General features: G+C 37.9%; 1 protein-coding gene across 3 annotated transcripts in view; it reads left to right on the top strand.

Annotated features, from left to right (window-relative positions):
- Positions 1-447: 447 nt before the first annotated feature.
- IFT80 (intraflagellar transport 80) overlaps positions 448-15,610 on the top strand; it is a 32,208-nt gene continuing 17,045 nt past the window's right edge. For 2 of the 3 annotated variants that reach the window (XM_039557015.1, XM_039557013.1), the window contains exons 1-8: positions 448-643; positions 1,879-1,951; positions 2,501-2,722; positions 5,222-5,332; positions 7,158-7,226; positions 10,664-10,773; positions 11,067-11,156; positions 13,748-13,885. In XM_039557015.1, coding sequence (XP_039412949.1) covers positions 1,915-1,951; positions 2,501-2,722; positions 5,222-5,332; positions 7,158-7,226; positions 10,664-10,773; positions 11,067-11,156; positions 13,748-13,885 — 777 coding nt within the window. In that variant the 5' untranslated portion in view covers positions 448-643; positions 1,879-1,914. Of the gene's footprint in view, positions 644-764; positions 843-1,878; positions 1,952-2,500; positions 2,723-5,221; positions 5,333-7,157; positions 7,227-10,663; positions 10,774-11,066; positions 11,157-13,747; positions 13,886-15,610 lie in introns of those variants that run through there. The other variant, XM_039557014.1, reaches the window with a different exon arrangement.

The following is a 15,610-nucleotide window of genomic DNA, read 5'->3' as shown; positions in this document are numbered from 1 at the left end:
CCCGCGGGTTTGAACGGCACCGCCGCCCCCGCCCGCCATCTTGTGTTCGTTACGGCAGGGAGGGGAAAGCGCCCAGAAATCCGCCGGGAGCGGCTTTTTGTGGGGAGAGACGGAGGGAGGGGAGATATCAGGGGCTGAGGGTGACACGGTGACACTGCCCCGCGGCCGTGCCGGCGGAGAAAGGGTTTAATTTTAACTTTAGAAGTAGGTCAGTGGGCGGCGCTTGGTTGCTGGGCGGCGCGCGCCAGTTTAAATATAATAAAAAAAAATTCATAAAAAAAATTTAGAAGCGGAAAAAAAAAATTAAAAATTGTGACAGCGCGGCGATTTTGAAGCGGGTTTAATTAATTAACGGGCGGCGCCGTGGCACCTTGGGGGGGGGCGGGGGGGACCCGTGAGGTGGCGGAGGAGGACGAGGAGATTGCAGTCTCGCGAGAAGTCGCCATAGAGACGGCGGCGCTTGGCGGCGGGGGGAGCGGGTCCCGCCGCTCCGGAGGCGACGGGAGCGGGAGAGGGAGGTGGGATCATCCCGGGGTCCGCCGGGAGCGGCAGGCGGGATCGTCCCGGGATCTGCTGGCAGCGGCATCCGCCGGGAGCGGGCTCTGGCCGCCGCTCTGCGCGCTGCCTCCCGCTGCCCGCGCAGGTAAAGGCGCGCTGGGGAGGCGGCGGCCGCCGTCGCCCTCCCCTCGGCTGAGTCACCGCCGCGGTGGGCGAGAGGGTCGGGAGCCCGTGACCCCCGGCTGGGCGTGGGACGGACGGATGGAGGGGAGGGAGAGCTCCGGGGGACGACAGCTGAGATCCGAGCAGGGAAGCCCCGACCCCCGGCTGCTGGCGGCCCTGAGGTGGGGGGTGGATAATCTGCTTCTTGGAAAGCTGGAAACTGAGGGAAAAGCGGGTGTTGGCACGGCCGGAGAGCGGGCGGTGGGGACCGCGGCTGCCCCGAGAGGGTTTGGTGTCTCCTTCTCCGTGCCCCCGTGCCGCCGGCTGCTTTTCCTTCTCAGCATCCCCCCCATCCTGCTGTGGCATTCCTTCCCGGTGCCCCCATCCTGCCGCTGTTTTCCCTTCCCTGCGCTGTCCCCATCCCGCCCTCCTGCTTCTCTGTCCCGCCCGCTAGTTTTCCTTCCCGGTGCTGCCTCATCCTTCCCTCTGGCTTTCCTTCCCTGCGCTTCCCCCATCCCGCTCTTGGCATTCCCTGCTCTCCACACCCCGCTCCTGCTCCATCTCCTCCGCCGTCCCTGATCCTCATCCCCTGGCCAGCAGCTCCGGATGGGAAAGGGAGGAGGCGTGAGGCGCTTTGGCTTCTCCGAGCCGGGATAATTCCTGGTTATTGCCGCATCTCTCCTAAAACTCCAGCGGAGCCGCTGCTGGATTCCGTGGGAGTTGGATGTAGGGAATACGTGGGCTGGTAGTGATGGATGTACCTGTGGATGGGCCCAGGGTGGCCGTTCAGCCTTTTCGCGGCACATGCAGAGCAATTAAAATGCATTAAAAATGATCATAAAGTTCGAGGCTTTGAAAAGAAAATATCAGGTTTTCCCTTCCTGGCTGTGTCAGCACAAGGAAACTCCAGTGCTCCAACCTCTGATGTTTCATACTTGATCTTAAAGGTCTTTTCCAACCTTAATAAATCAAGGATTCTCTGTTCACAGCATCATTTTTTATTTAAGTTGTCCATATTCAGTTGGATAATGGGAAAACAGAATTCCCTTTAAACTCAAGTCTTTCTTGGTGCTTATTTTTCCCCAGTACTGATGTACTATTTCTTCAGAACTTTTTATTTTAGTGGTATTGTCTTTCTTTTTAATTTTGGCTGCCTATGTATGCATATATATTATGCTAATTATACATACTTATATATGTATTTTTGTTTTATTACAGTTGTAACACATGGTTTTAATGCTCTGAACAACTGAGATGAGACTGAAGACTTCCCTTTTAAAGGAGCCAAAACATATCCTTTGTCACAGAAAAAATACTTAGAACACCACGTTCAAGCCCTTCCAGAAAGTATTTTTTATTGTTGCAATTACAGTAAAATACTGGTAAATTGCAGATGTCTTATTTCCCTGTTTTTCCTTTGTTCCTCTTGTCGTTGAGTGCAGCCTTTAAGGACAGTGTTTTAAGAGATATTGAACACATATATGATGTGGTGTTAATAATCCAACACCTTTGAATGATAGCTGGGTGTTTTGAACTTGTATTTTGTACTAAGACCTTTCATTAGCCCGACATTTTAGCCGTGTTTTGATAACTTTACATCGTGATAAGAATTATATTTTTACATGGTAGTTTGCTTTATATTTGGCGGAATTTTTACCAGCTCTTCTTGGCACATAAGAGCAAAAAAAAAGAACAATATTTTTTTTTTATATAAAACATTCCAGGCAATCTTAAAATAATCTTCCTGTATTGTCCCTTCAGTTTTGCATAGCTGAGATGGGATATTTTGTCAGCTTATTTTTAAGAGTTAAACGTTTCATATTCCTTAATTGAATGAAACATAAGGAATTGGTGAGCTGTGTGGGATGGACAACAGCTGATGAGCTCTACTCCTGTAGTGATGACCACCAGATTATGAAATGGAACCCTGTGACCAGCGAGACCACTCGAGTGGTGAAGCTTCCAGATGATGTTTATCCCATAGATCTGCACTGGTTTCCCAGAGGGATTGGTGGGAAGAAGCAATCCCAGGCTGAGAGCTTTGTTCTGACAAGTTCTGATGGTACAGCAGTTTAAAATATTTATTGTTTCATACCCTTCAGTGCTCGTGTCACTCAAATACAAGATGTTATTTGGGGAACAAGAAGCTTTGAGGATTGCTTGGGGTGGGGTTTTTTTCCTTTCTCCCCGAAATGATTTTGCACACAGCCAGGTTTTTCTTCCTGCATGAGTTTTCCTGCACCAGCTTATTCCTGCAGTTTTCCTGCAATAGCCACTGCCTCTCTGTGATAAAGATTCCTCAACCCAATGGAAAAGGAGCATAATGTCTTTAAAAGGTTGCATTAATTCCTGCTTGAACTGCAGATGTTTGAAATCAGAACAAATGTAAATTTAATCCCCTTGGGTTTTCTTCTGAAATGCATCTCTTGGGGGATATTGTTCTTTTACTTCCTACTTATGTTGGTTGTGTTGCTATTTTTTAACAAAAATGAGGAATATGTTTGGCTTTAACCTTCAAATTAAGCACAAATCATAAGTGATTAGAATTTTTTTCATCTTTTATTGAAAATTTTATATTAGGTCAGCATTTAAGAGTGCATGGAAGTTAATGAACAAAACATACATATTTTATATTCTCTGTTTGGATAGGCTGGGAGTCTCTCACTGGAAATTACTCCAAAACTGGGGAGTAATTTTCAGGTTGAGGACAGTTCTGGCTTCAGTACTTAATAAAAATAAAGGAGCAGTATTTCACAAATGGGAGATGTAAAGTAAGGTTAAATTGAATCACTTCTACCTACTCCAGGCACGTGGCTAAAGTTTTCCCTTTCTGTGTAGTAAGTTGTAATTTGAAAGTCTCTGTTCCCTCAGTGTTAAGCTGAAGAACAGAAATCCATGGAAATGGAGAAACCTCCATGTGGGAATGCAATAAAAAAAGCATTTGACTGTCAGCAATTGTAAATTCCCGTGTTGGAAAAGCAAAGAAGTTGCAGAAGTAAAGGTGATATCCATGAAAACTTGATCTCCCCTGTTCTGCAGAGGGATTATGATACAGTTTTAAGGGATGATCACATTTTTTCCAGAGAATTCTGGAAAGGTGATCCTGCTTTTACACGTGACCATGTTCTTCCCTGCTCAGCTACAATTTTCTCCGTTTCCCTCTTTGGAAGGGGCCTTGTGAAAGATGTAGGAGCTTGTGGAGTGGGAGAGGATGCAAAAGATTGGGAAAAGAGTCGAATGTCAAATGGATAACAGGATTTTGTCCCATACTTTGACCTGACCCATTGTTTTCTTGGTATTTTGACCTCGCCAAAGCATTCCCAGTTGCCTGTTCTTCCATTGGAATTCCATTTGTCTCTTATGTGTTGAGGAATTGCTTACAGAACTATTCAGGGATTCTCATTAGGTCAGTGGACACTGTTGTTTCAATAGATAAAGTCCCACGGAATTCTTTATATCCTGAAAAAAGTAATGGCTCTGCGGAGCTCAGCCACTTCATGCCGAGTGCTGTAGGTGATGGCATGGGAATATTCCTAGTCCTGGGACATTGGGTTTAAGGATTCTCCAGTGAAAAAGGTCTTGGATACAGATGGGATGAAGACACTGTGCATGGAACAAGGAGATCAGAAAATAAAAGATGTTTTTAATGTAAAAGCAGAAAAGGCCATTTTGGCAACTGATTTGGGGAAAAAAGCGTTGAATTCCTCTGAATCCAGTAATGGCTTGCACATGAAACAGGAGAATCTCAGACCTGAGAGGTGTTCTGTACAATAAGTGATGCATTAGTTAGATAAATTCTCTTTTGTGGTTATCAAATAATGGAATGCATTAAATGAACACCCCGGAAGTGTTGGATGGGGCTTGGAGCAACCTGTTCTGTGGAAGGTGTCCTGCCCATGGCAGGGCTGGAATGAGATGGGATTTAAGGTCCCTCTCAACCCAAACCAGGCTGGGATTCCATGATACTTTAAATTATCAGTTCAAATAAACTGATTTATCAAACCATACTTTTTCATCAGTGTTAAAAATCTTTACCTTGGAAATCTTGCATGGGCAGAGGCTTGGCTGGATGATTTTGCCAAAAGTTCAGGTCACTCAGGAACTTGCTTGTAGTGGTTCAGTCTGGCAGTTTAGATCAAATAATACTAAAATAATATGATTTTAAAGTAGTTACTTTGAATAACTGGACTGTTCATTTTTCCAAGCTCTCCACTGTCTGCTCTTTGCTCCAGTTTAAATTTGATCTTCCTGGATTTAAGCAGCATCCCTTATTTGGGAAGAAAAACTTCCTGATCCTTCTGTTGAAATCATTACAAACTTTGGGGTTGGCTGCTGTGGAATTCCATCCCAGCTCCATCATGGAATCAGGAATAGTTCTGATTTTAGCTGTGAAAAACAGTTGGATGTTTTCTTTGTACTGTTGATTTCTTGGTTTGTGAGTGTGTTTTCAACAGAAGGTAACAGCACTGCTGTAATAATACATAATGTAATGCAATTAATGATTTAATATATAATTGATTACCTACAATTATATGAATTACACACTGTATCTTTCATTTAGGGAAATTCCACTTGATTTCCAAGTTAGGAAGAGTGGAGAAAAGTGTGGAAGCACATTGTGGAGCTGTCCTTGCAGGAAGGTGGAATTATGAGGGAACAGCCCTGGTCACAGGTGAGCATTCCTATATTAATGAACTGCTTTGAAAACTAAAATAATAAGCTAATTATTTTTGGTCTTAATTATCACTGAAGTTGTTATCACCTTGTTTACTAGGAGTTCATTTTGCACTATTTAATTAATGCTGTTTAACTTAATGTTGCCTGTTTTAATTAATAGAAGTTGTAGTAAAAATATTTCTCTTTTTTAGTTTATGTCATCCAATCTGCTTGAAAGGAAATGTTTTAATATGTGCTTAGATGGTTTTGTGGCTGTTCTGAACTTCAGAAAGGAGAGTATTTGATTTCTTTTTTTTCTATCTGTTCCAAGGAGAAGTTGCTAAGTTGGTACATTTATATCCCTGCACGTTCGGCGTTTTTTAGCCAAAGTTTACTGAGGCCTCAGTGATCTTGAATATTCCTGTCCTTTTATTCCTTAATTATCAGTAATTATCACCTGCAGCCTGTCTATATTGATGCTAGGAGAGTGGGCCCACAATTTTTTCATCCCTACACCCTTTTTTGTCCTAAATCTTTTGCTAATTAGTTGCTTTTGGCGTTTTTTGGTCCAAAATTCTATCTTGGTGTTAAGGGAAACTGATGAAATTCCCTGTGCTGGACTCCTTGCTAGGATTTCTGGTGGTGTCAGCCTCCTCTGCAGCCTCCTGCTGATGGAGGACAGCTGATTCCTCTGGACAAATTCCAGCTCAGGCCACAAGAACTGAAAATAATTTTGGATCTGCTCATTTCCAGACCCTGAAATGCTGCTTCAAGGAACTCTGTCTGGCCTGTTCCTCTGAAATCCCAGAGGGACAGAAATATTGTTCGTTTTAAAGACAGCTTTGCCTCAGGAACTTCTCCAAAGACAAAGTCAAAATTGTCTTTTGAATCCCTTTTTTTTATGAGACTGCATAACACTGACACTTTTTTTGGGAGTGTGGGAATTCATCACCACTTCCAGTTTATTCTGAGAAGATCAACTCCTCTTATACCACAACTGTACTTGGAGGAAGAGTAAATAAATCATTGCTACTGCATCATTTAAAATACATTTATGGCTGTATTTCAACAGCATCAAATGTACACAAATAAGTTTTAATTTTGACGGGTTTTTTTTTACATTTTTTAAACATTTAAAGCTATCTTGGCCAGATATAAAAAGCAGATATATGGTAAATAAATGACCTTTGAATGGAAGACTCCATTAAGATCTAGGTGTACCTTTTTCCTCATTAATTGAATCTGGGAGGCCTAAATTGAAGGGCCAGAGCATTTTAAAAATGACACCACACCAGGAAATCTGTGCTGTTAATAGAGCCCTAAGTGTGTTGGGTAGTGTTTAACAATTTAATCTTCAGTAAATAAACTGAGTTATTGGGTAACACACAGTTATGGCAGGAAATTGAAGCTGTCCAAACAGAGTTATCTTTCCTTTCACCATTTATCAACTGTGAAACCTCCAGTTCAATCCATAAAATCTGCTCCTGCTCCCCTGGGGCTCCTCAAACTCCTTTAAGCAGCCTCTGGGCCATTGAAGGAATCAAAAATACAGAATTTGGGATACTTAAATTGTGATGGACTTTGCATTCCCGGGAGCAGCTTCAGAAAAGACTTGAGGGATTTTCAGGAAAGGAAGATTTGTTGATAGTAACAAAAGAACCATCTTAAATATTTTTCCTTCATATACTTCCTAGTGCATGTTTGAAAGACTAAACAAAAGGAATTCACCTGGAACAAAACCTGGATTTATTTTAGCTCAAGTGTTTTTCCTGAGTAAATACAAATACATTTGTTAGACTGATTATTGCATTGAATGTGCTGATTTCTGTGCTCCTTTTCAGTTGGGGAAGATGGCCAAGTGAAAATCTGGTCTAAAAGTGGAATGCTGAGATCCACTTTAGCTCAGCAAGGTGAGTTCGTTTGCTCAAAGCTCCGTCAGAACTCATTCATTTGGGTTATTCTGAAATGTATTTAAATAACAGACCCTAAATATGGCACTGATGGTTTGTTCAAGGGAGTAAGGCCTCAATTAAAGTTAAATGTAAATTACAGTTGCATTTTAATAAGGTTTTAAAAAAATGTTTCGATTTTCAAATTAAAAGTATTGCAGTATTTTTAGGCAGCAGTCTCAGTCCCACCCTAAGGATTTGGTGCCATTTCAGTGAAGATCCTCAGCTAAATTTTTTCACACTTCATAGATTGAGCCCATGTGACCTTCTGACATTTTTGAAGAAACCACATGCACCTGGGGTTGGGTTAAATGTCAGACCCTTATCTCTTTCTGAAACAAATTATCTGAATTCTTTCAACCTGGGGAAGGCATTTTAACCACAGCAGTGAATGTAAAATGTATTTCAGTTCTTCTAAGGAAGTTCACATGCACATGCAGTGTTTTTCAGGTAAAAAGCTAAACCAACTGAATGAGAATTTTTTAAAAAATTAAAATTGAAGCACACTTTACTATTTCTCAGTTTATGTTGTCAAATTTTTTTGTGTATAACTGTGCTTACTTGAGGTTTGAAAAAGCCTATGAAGTAAATGATACGCTGTAGTTTGAAATAGGAATTTTCACCCATCTCTGCAAGTTTCTGGTGCAGTACAAAAGCACCGAGTCTCCATGGAATAACTGTCACCTTGTATTTGTGTTTTCAACAAAAAATCATCTGAAACCCTTTAAATTCAGAGTCAGAATCCCACAGCCCCCTTTGGAAGCACTGCCATAGCTGGGATCAGGACAGGATTCTGCGGGAATGATGATGTTTCAGGGAGGTGCATCGTGTTCAACCAATTTTTCCCTTCCTTTATCATCATGAGAACTGAAAGGATTCCCATTGCCAACATTCCTTTGCCTCATTCCACTCTTTGTATTAGAAATAAATTCTCAGGCTCGTATTTTGGGATGATGATCCACGTGCCTGTTCTATCCTTGGCCTTTATTCCTCCTTGGATTCCCTCAAAATGCTTCCTTTTGTACTCCTTGTCCTTACCCTGAAATGTTACATTTGGGCTTCCACAGTCCACTGATCCATTTTGATGAGGAAACTTTTTTCCATGATCTCTCAGATAATGTGTTGGGAACCCACAGGATTTTCATGGAGTCATGGAACAGTTTGGGTTGGAAGGACCTTAAAGCTCATCCCATTCCACTCCTTCCATGGCAGGGACACCTTCCACTGTCCCAGGCTGCTCCAACCCAACCTTGGGCACTGCCAGGGATCCAGGGGCAGCCACAGCTTCTCTGGGAATTCCATCCCAGCCCTCCCCATCCTCCCAGGAAGGAATTTATTCCTGATATCTATATTCTCTTGGAGACACCCTCACGAGATCTAAAATTGTCTGAATTAGTGTTCCTCCTCCTGTGACAGTCCAAAATCCCACACAAACTCTTGGAATTACCAGAGTCTCTGTTGTGGGATAAGAAGCTGGATCTTCCTCCTTCAAATCCCAATTTTGTGCCTTTCTCCCTGCTTTTCTCCCAGAGTATTCCTTCCTGCAGTGTTTATCCCTGCAGTGTGTCTGTTCCTCGGAGTTTTCCAGGGTGTTGGCAGTGTTCTCCCAACCCAGTCCTTGTTAAGTGCAGAAGGAAATGAGTTAACTCAGCTCCTGCTGTTAAGCCCTGGAAATTGTGGTTAAGTACTCAGGCATCATAAAAAAGGGAAACATTTGGTTTAAATAGAAAAGTCTTCTGATTGTTAAATCAGCATTAGAACAGGACAAAAAAATTGAGTTTTATTTAGAATTTCTGCTCCAGCTGGTGACAGAATTTATGGCATTTTCAACAGGAACTGCCAGGAGGAAAACAGCCAGTGCCACATTTATTTAATATATGTTGTGTTTCTGTGACTTGTCTGCTCTGATGGTTGACAAGTTAAAAAAATCTTTCATAATTCTGTATTTTTAAGTAATAAAATGCCCTAAAAGAAAATATATATGAAGTACAGAAATCTTCAGGAGCAACGACACCAGGTCTCAATTTAGAGGGTGAATATTTGGGAGCTCAAATAGAGTTTAACCGTAATAAAATCAGCTTTTTGCACAGAGAGAAGTGGGGAGATACGATTTTAGGGCAGTTGGAGCAGTTCAGTCACTTAATTATCTAAATCTTATCAAAACATTCCCATACAAAAATATTCCTGGGTCATTTTCTGAAAGAGAAAATGCCAAAATTGTCATTGAGGATTTTGTCTTGTAACAGCATTTTTAATCCTTTTGGGGTTTTTTATTACCATAAAGTTACATTTAAAATTGTTTATTTGAACAATTTTAATTCAGTTGCTCAGTTTAATAGTTGGAGATTCTTTTTACTTAACTTTCTTAGTTTTATTTCAAGGAATCAAGTAGCAAAATCCTTTGATTTTTCTTCAGAGGAGACAATCCTGTCAAATAATGTGGAAAATATTTGCATAGTTGGCAAGTCCGACTTTTTAAAATTCTTTTTTTTCCTTGGATGTTTTTCCACGTAATTTTTGCTTTATTCTGTTTTCAAAAAATCTAATTTGAAAACTGGAACGTGATTTTAAAATGGAACAGTCAGCTTTATTCCAGATGAAAAATTCTGGGAGTTTCAATGTAAAAAAATTTCAGTTAATTGGGAAAAAAATCTGTGAAGTCTCTGGGCCAGTTTTATTTATTGTCATTTATTTTGTAAATTATTTGTGTATGGGATGGTTGGGGGTTTTGCATGTGCAGCAAAACAAAAATATGTGTTAATTATGGAGCCTAAATATCTTAAAAAGAATGATTTAGGTGTAATACAGAACTTTCTACCCACATTTGTGTTCAGTCTCACAATTTGGGGTGAAAAGAATTGTTTTTTGCTGTCTCTTGGTGAGTGTTATTTTGATTTTCTGTATGTCTGGAGTGACAGTTGTGGCTTAAATTGCAACAGTAGATAAAAGCTGAATATAAATACAAAATGCAGCTATTTCCTGTTGGTTTTCTGGACTTGTTTAAAACTGCACACTTAAAAGTTTTAGAAATTGATAACGTGGTAAATGGCAATAGATAATGGGGTTTGAGAAACATGTAATGTACATTTATATAATACAGTATTATTTACATAGATATTTAATATAAATTCAATCTCTTTTCTGCAATAATTATGTAATATATTTTATGTATCCTTCCATAAATATGTATTATATAAAAATATGTTTTATTTACCACACATTATTGTATTTTATTATCAAGATGATATCTTTTATTATTAAAGTATATTAGATAAAATAAATTTTAAAGTATTAAAAGGACAGGTAATGACGTGCCTTGCTGTAGGAATTCCTGCAGGATTTGTTCAGCCAAGCCCCAGGAATGTTTTCCATGTTTTCCATGTTTTCCATGCCCACAGGAACACCAGTGTACTCAGTGTCCTGGGCACCTGACTCTGACAAAGTTCTCTACACCTCAGGGAAGCAGCTGATCATTAAACCCCTCCAGCCAAATGCTAAAGTTTTGCAGGTACCATTCATAATCTGATGAATTTTTGGCATTTATTTGCGTAAAGAAAGATACAGAAGCCTTTCCCTTTTCACTTGGGAAGAAGCAGTTGTTTAAAGCAGGATTTTAGTGCAGATTTTTGTCCTTTGATTCTGCCTTGTTCAGGCTTTTTTTAATTTCTTTTTCTGCTGAATCATAAAATCGTTAAGGTTGGAAAAAACCTGCAAGATCATCAAGTCCAATGAGTGATACATGTTAAAAATAGAAGTTGTCAGGATTGTTGCATCTGTTTAATTGATTTTTTTCCATTTCAGTGGAAAGCCCACGATGGCCTGATTTTAAAAACTGACTGGAATTCAGTGAATGATCTGATTCTTTCTGCAGGGGAAGATTGTAGATATAAGGTGAGTTCTGCTTAAATTTTAACTACCTGACCAAAGAAGTTATTAGATATCCTGAAATTTCTGAATTTTAATCTGGAAGCCCAAAATGAAATGAGGAGTCTTTCACTTTTCAAGAAGAAGTTGTATTATTTATACATGCACTTCACTCTGTGTAGTAACACAAAATTACAATTTTTCTTTAATTTTACGGATAAAAATCCATAAAATGGGAGTGAAACAAAAAGAAAAATATGTAGAAATCTAGAAGTGATCATTTGAATTAATATAAGATGTGACATATCAAATTAGAGGAGCTAAAGCTGCTGTTTGCTATTACAGGAACATTAGTGAATCCCTCAGTAAATTTTAAAATATATTAATATATATTTGGATGCAGAAAATAAATTAATATAATCTGCATCCAAAATACAAAGCACATTTTGTGTTTCTTCCCTTAAATAAAAACTGATTTTTAAATGTATCCTGTGTTTGGTTCTGTCATTTAACTGTGTAATGGCTGTGATAGAAGATATACTTACGAAATTAAAAAATCCAATAAATTATTAAATTGCTGTGTGGATTGGCTTCCTGGTATTTTGTTGATTTCCATAAAAATCTCTTTTTTTTTGGAAATTTACAGAGGAGCCTCATGAGTACAAGCAGAATAAACCTTGTGGCTCTTTTACAGACTTGGGGTAATTTACAGGGAATAAAACTCAGGGGTACAAAATATTTTATACAGAATATTTTGTACAGAATTATGTGACATTTGCCATGGCACAAAGCAAAGTCTGTTGCATTAAACAAAGCAAGACTGATTAAATAATAATATATATGTGTGTGTATATATATAGTTACACTAAATTAGCTTGGACAATTATTTCTACAATTTCGATGGTCATGAGGGAAAATGATAGTTCTGGGATAATAAAAATATAAAAAGTATATATATAAAATAAAATATGTAACTATAATATAGGTGGTTTTTCTAGTAACACTAAACTTGGACAATTATTTCTACAATTTCTATGGTCATGGGGGAAAAATTATACTTCTGGAATAATGAAACTATAACAAGTGTATATATAAAGTAAATGTGAGGTATAATATAGCTGATTTTTCTAGCTACACTTAACCATGAGGGAAAATGATAGTTCTGGAATAATAAAAATACAAAAAATATACATATAAAACAAAAGCGAGCTATAATACAGGTGGCTTTTCAAGTTACACTGAAAACATGGGGGAAAATTAAACTCCTAGAATAATAAAAATACAAAAAAAAATATATAACAAAAGCAAGCTATAATACAGGTGATTTTTCAAGTTACACTGAAAACATGGGGGAAAATTATACTCCTAGAATAATAAAAATACAAAAAAAAATATATATAACAAGAGTGAGCTGTAATACAGGTGATTTTTAAGTTACGCTGAAAACATGAGGGAAAATTATACTCCTGGAATAATAAAAATACAAAAAAAATACATATATAACAAAAGCGAGCTATAATGCAGGTGATTTTTCAAGTTACACTGAAAACATGAGGGAAAATTCTATATATATATAACAAGAGTGAGCTATAATACAGGTGATTTTTCAAGTTGCACTGAAAACATGGGGGAAAATTATACTCCTGGAATAATAAAAATACAAAAAAAAATGTATATAACAAAAGCGAGCTGTAATGCAGGTGATTTTTAAGTTACACTGAAAACATGAGGGAAGATTATATATATATATATAACAAAAGTGAGCTATAATACAGGTGATTTTTTAAGTTACACTGAAAACATGAGGGAAAATTATACTCCTGGAATAATAAAAATACAAAAAATATATATATATAACAAAAGCGAGCTATAATACAGGTGATTTTTAAGTTACACTGAAAACATGAGGGAAAATTATATATATATATATAACAAAAGTGAGCTATAATACAGGTGATTTTTTAAGTTACACTGAAAACATGAGGGAAAATTATACTCCTGGAATAATAAAAATACAAAAAATATATATATATAACAAAAGCGAGCTATAATGCAGGTGATTTTCAAGTTACACTGAAAACATGAGGGAAAATTATATATATATATAACAAGAGTGAGCTATAATACAGGTGATTTTTCAAGTTACACTGATAACATGAGGGAAAATTATACTCCTAGAATAATAAAAATACAAAAAAAATACATATATAACAAAAGCGAGCTATAATGCAGGTGATTTTTAAGTTACACTGATAACATGAGGGAAAATTATACTCCTAGAATAATAAAAATACAAAAAAAATACATATATAACAAAAGCGAGCTATAATGCAGGTGATTTTTAAGTTACACTGAAAACATGAGGGAAAATTCTATATATATATAACAAAAGTGAGCTATAATACAGGTGATTTTTTAAGTTACACTGAAAACATGAGGGAAAATTATACTCCTGGAATAATAAAAATACAAAAAAAAAACATATATAACAAAAGCGAGCTATAATGGAGGTGATTTTTCAAGTTCCACTGAAAACATGAGGGAAGATTATTCTTCTGGAATAATCAAAATGCCCCCAGAGTGTGCTGCCATGGGTGGATATTTCAATTTTGCTGCAGGTTTGGGACAGTTTTGGCCGTGCCCTGTACAGTTCCCAGCCCCACGAGTATCCCATCACTTCTGTTGCCTGGGCTCTGGATGGAGAATTGTTTGCTGTGGGATCTTTCAATACTTTACGTCTCTGTGATAAAACTGGGGTGAGTAAAACTCTGCAAATAGGGGTGGAATTGTCCAAATTTATTGATATCACAGCAAGTATTCCTCAGGATATCAGTGTATGGGTGGGTATTTTATTAACAACAACTACTTGTGATTGCCAGCACCTTTTTGCTGACCAGAATATTTTATTTTTAATAATATTTTGCCTTTTAGGACATGAGGTTTTTACCTAAAAGCACAGAGCTCACAAACATGTCTTGTGGTCATAACTAATCATAAATTGCAATTTTTAGCCATAAAAAGGAGTGTATAACAATAACCTGATAAAAAAGGAAGGACCATGCTCTGCACTTTTATTATTTAATGATCTTTTTTTCCTTTGAAGGTTTACTCCTGAATCATTTTTACAGGGTTTTTTTCAACCTGGTCTCCAGTTAAAATGAATTTAATGCAGTTTCAGCTCCCTTCATTGGTGCTCTGAGTTAGCACAGATTGATCTCATTGTCTCTGTGGGTTCCTTGTGGTTCTGCACATTTTTGTTCAGATTTTTTGCAGCAAACTTTGATTATTTGGGACTTATATTGTCCCATTTTCTAACTCTTTTCTCATTGTGCTTGTTGCTCTTTTTGGGAAAAAATTGCCGTGGTGTTTTGGGTGTGTTCAGTCAGGGATGGTTCCTCTCCCCATGAATTTGGAGTGTGTATTTCAGATATTTTGAATTCGTGAAGAAGAACCTTTAAAGATTATCTGAGAAGAGGCATAAGGATAAAGTCCGAGTTTTCATATTTCACTTTTTGTAGTGATTCTGATTTCACTGATATTCACTGACAGTGTATAAATAGAATTCAATTACAAGTTCCTAAGTAAAATTTAATTATAATTATCTTGAAGGAAAAGTACTCAAATGCAACTTTCTTTTGCAAAGTGTCAATTTGCTGATTTAATTTTTTTTTTTTTTTATATCTCCAGATTTGTTCTGTAATTTAATTTACTGTAAGTCTGGGTCAGACTCCTGCTAGCTGAGAACCAATAATGTTTTAATCAGCATTTAATACTGAACAGGTTATTGGGAATTTTAATGCAGACAGGTTTATTTCTTGTCTAAAGTAAAGATTATTTTACCTGGTTTATTATTCAACTCTGAAACAAAAATGAACAGTAGCTGGTGCCAGATGCTTTGTGTATTTAGCAGCTCCCACTGATAATTTATTCTGTCCAAATTCAGGATTTTGGATGTAAATAATGACATTGAATGTAAATATTGACTGAAGGAGTGGCTGTGCTGGAATTGAGGGAGAAGGAGGATGGGATGGAGTTTGAAGAGAACCAGACCTGGCTTTTCCTGGTCAGCCCAGACACTTTTATTGTGTCTGATGTAATGGGGCTGCATTGGCAAATTGCTCTCCAGGGAGCCATCAGGACAATAAATATATATCATTAACACTTCTCTGGCATATGTGTTCACTTTGGGGCATAATTAAATTAAATTCTTGCACTCTGTGCTCTTTTCTCATTTTCTTTCTATCTCTCTACGATGTTCAAGCAGCTTCATGGTAAAAAACAAACTTAAAATAACATTTTAAGTTGTATTTCTTTGTTAAAAAAGCACTGTTGATTCTGTAGCATTTGAAGAGAAATCATATATTTATATATAAAATAAATTATTAAAGCTGTCCTACAGGCAGGTTGTGTTCCCAGGGCCTTGGAAGTGTGGAGAGATCAGTGATAAAAAAACATTAAAAGTGAAACACTGGTCAAATTAT

This window comes from Corvus cornix, chromosome 9 (assembly GCF_000738735.6).
Source record: "Corvus cornix cornix isolate S_Up_H32 chromosome 9, ASM73873v5, whole genome shotgun sequence".
Taxonomy (NCBI): Eukaryota; Metazoa; Chordata; class Aves; order Passeriformes; family Corvidae; genus Corvus; species Corvus cornix.
The sequence above is the reverse complement of the archived record's forward strand: the minus strand, read 5'-3'. Positions and strand labels throughout refer to the sequence as shown.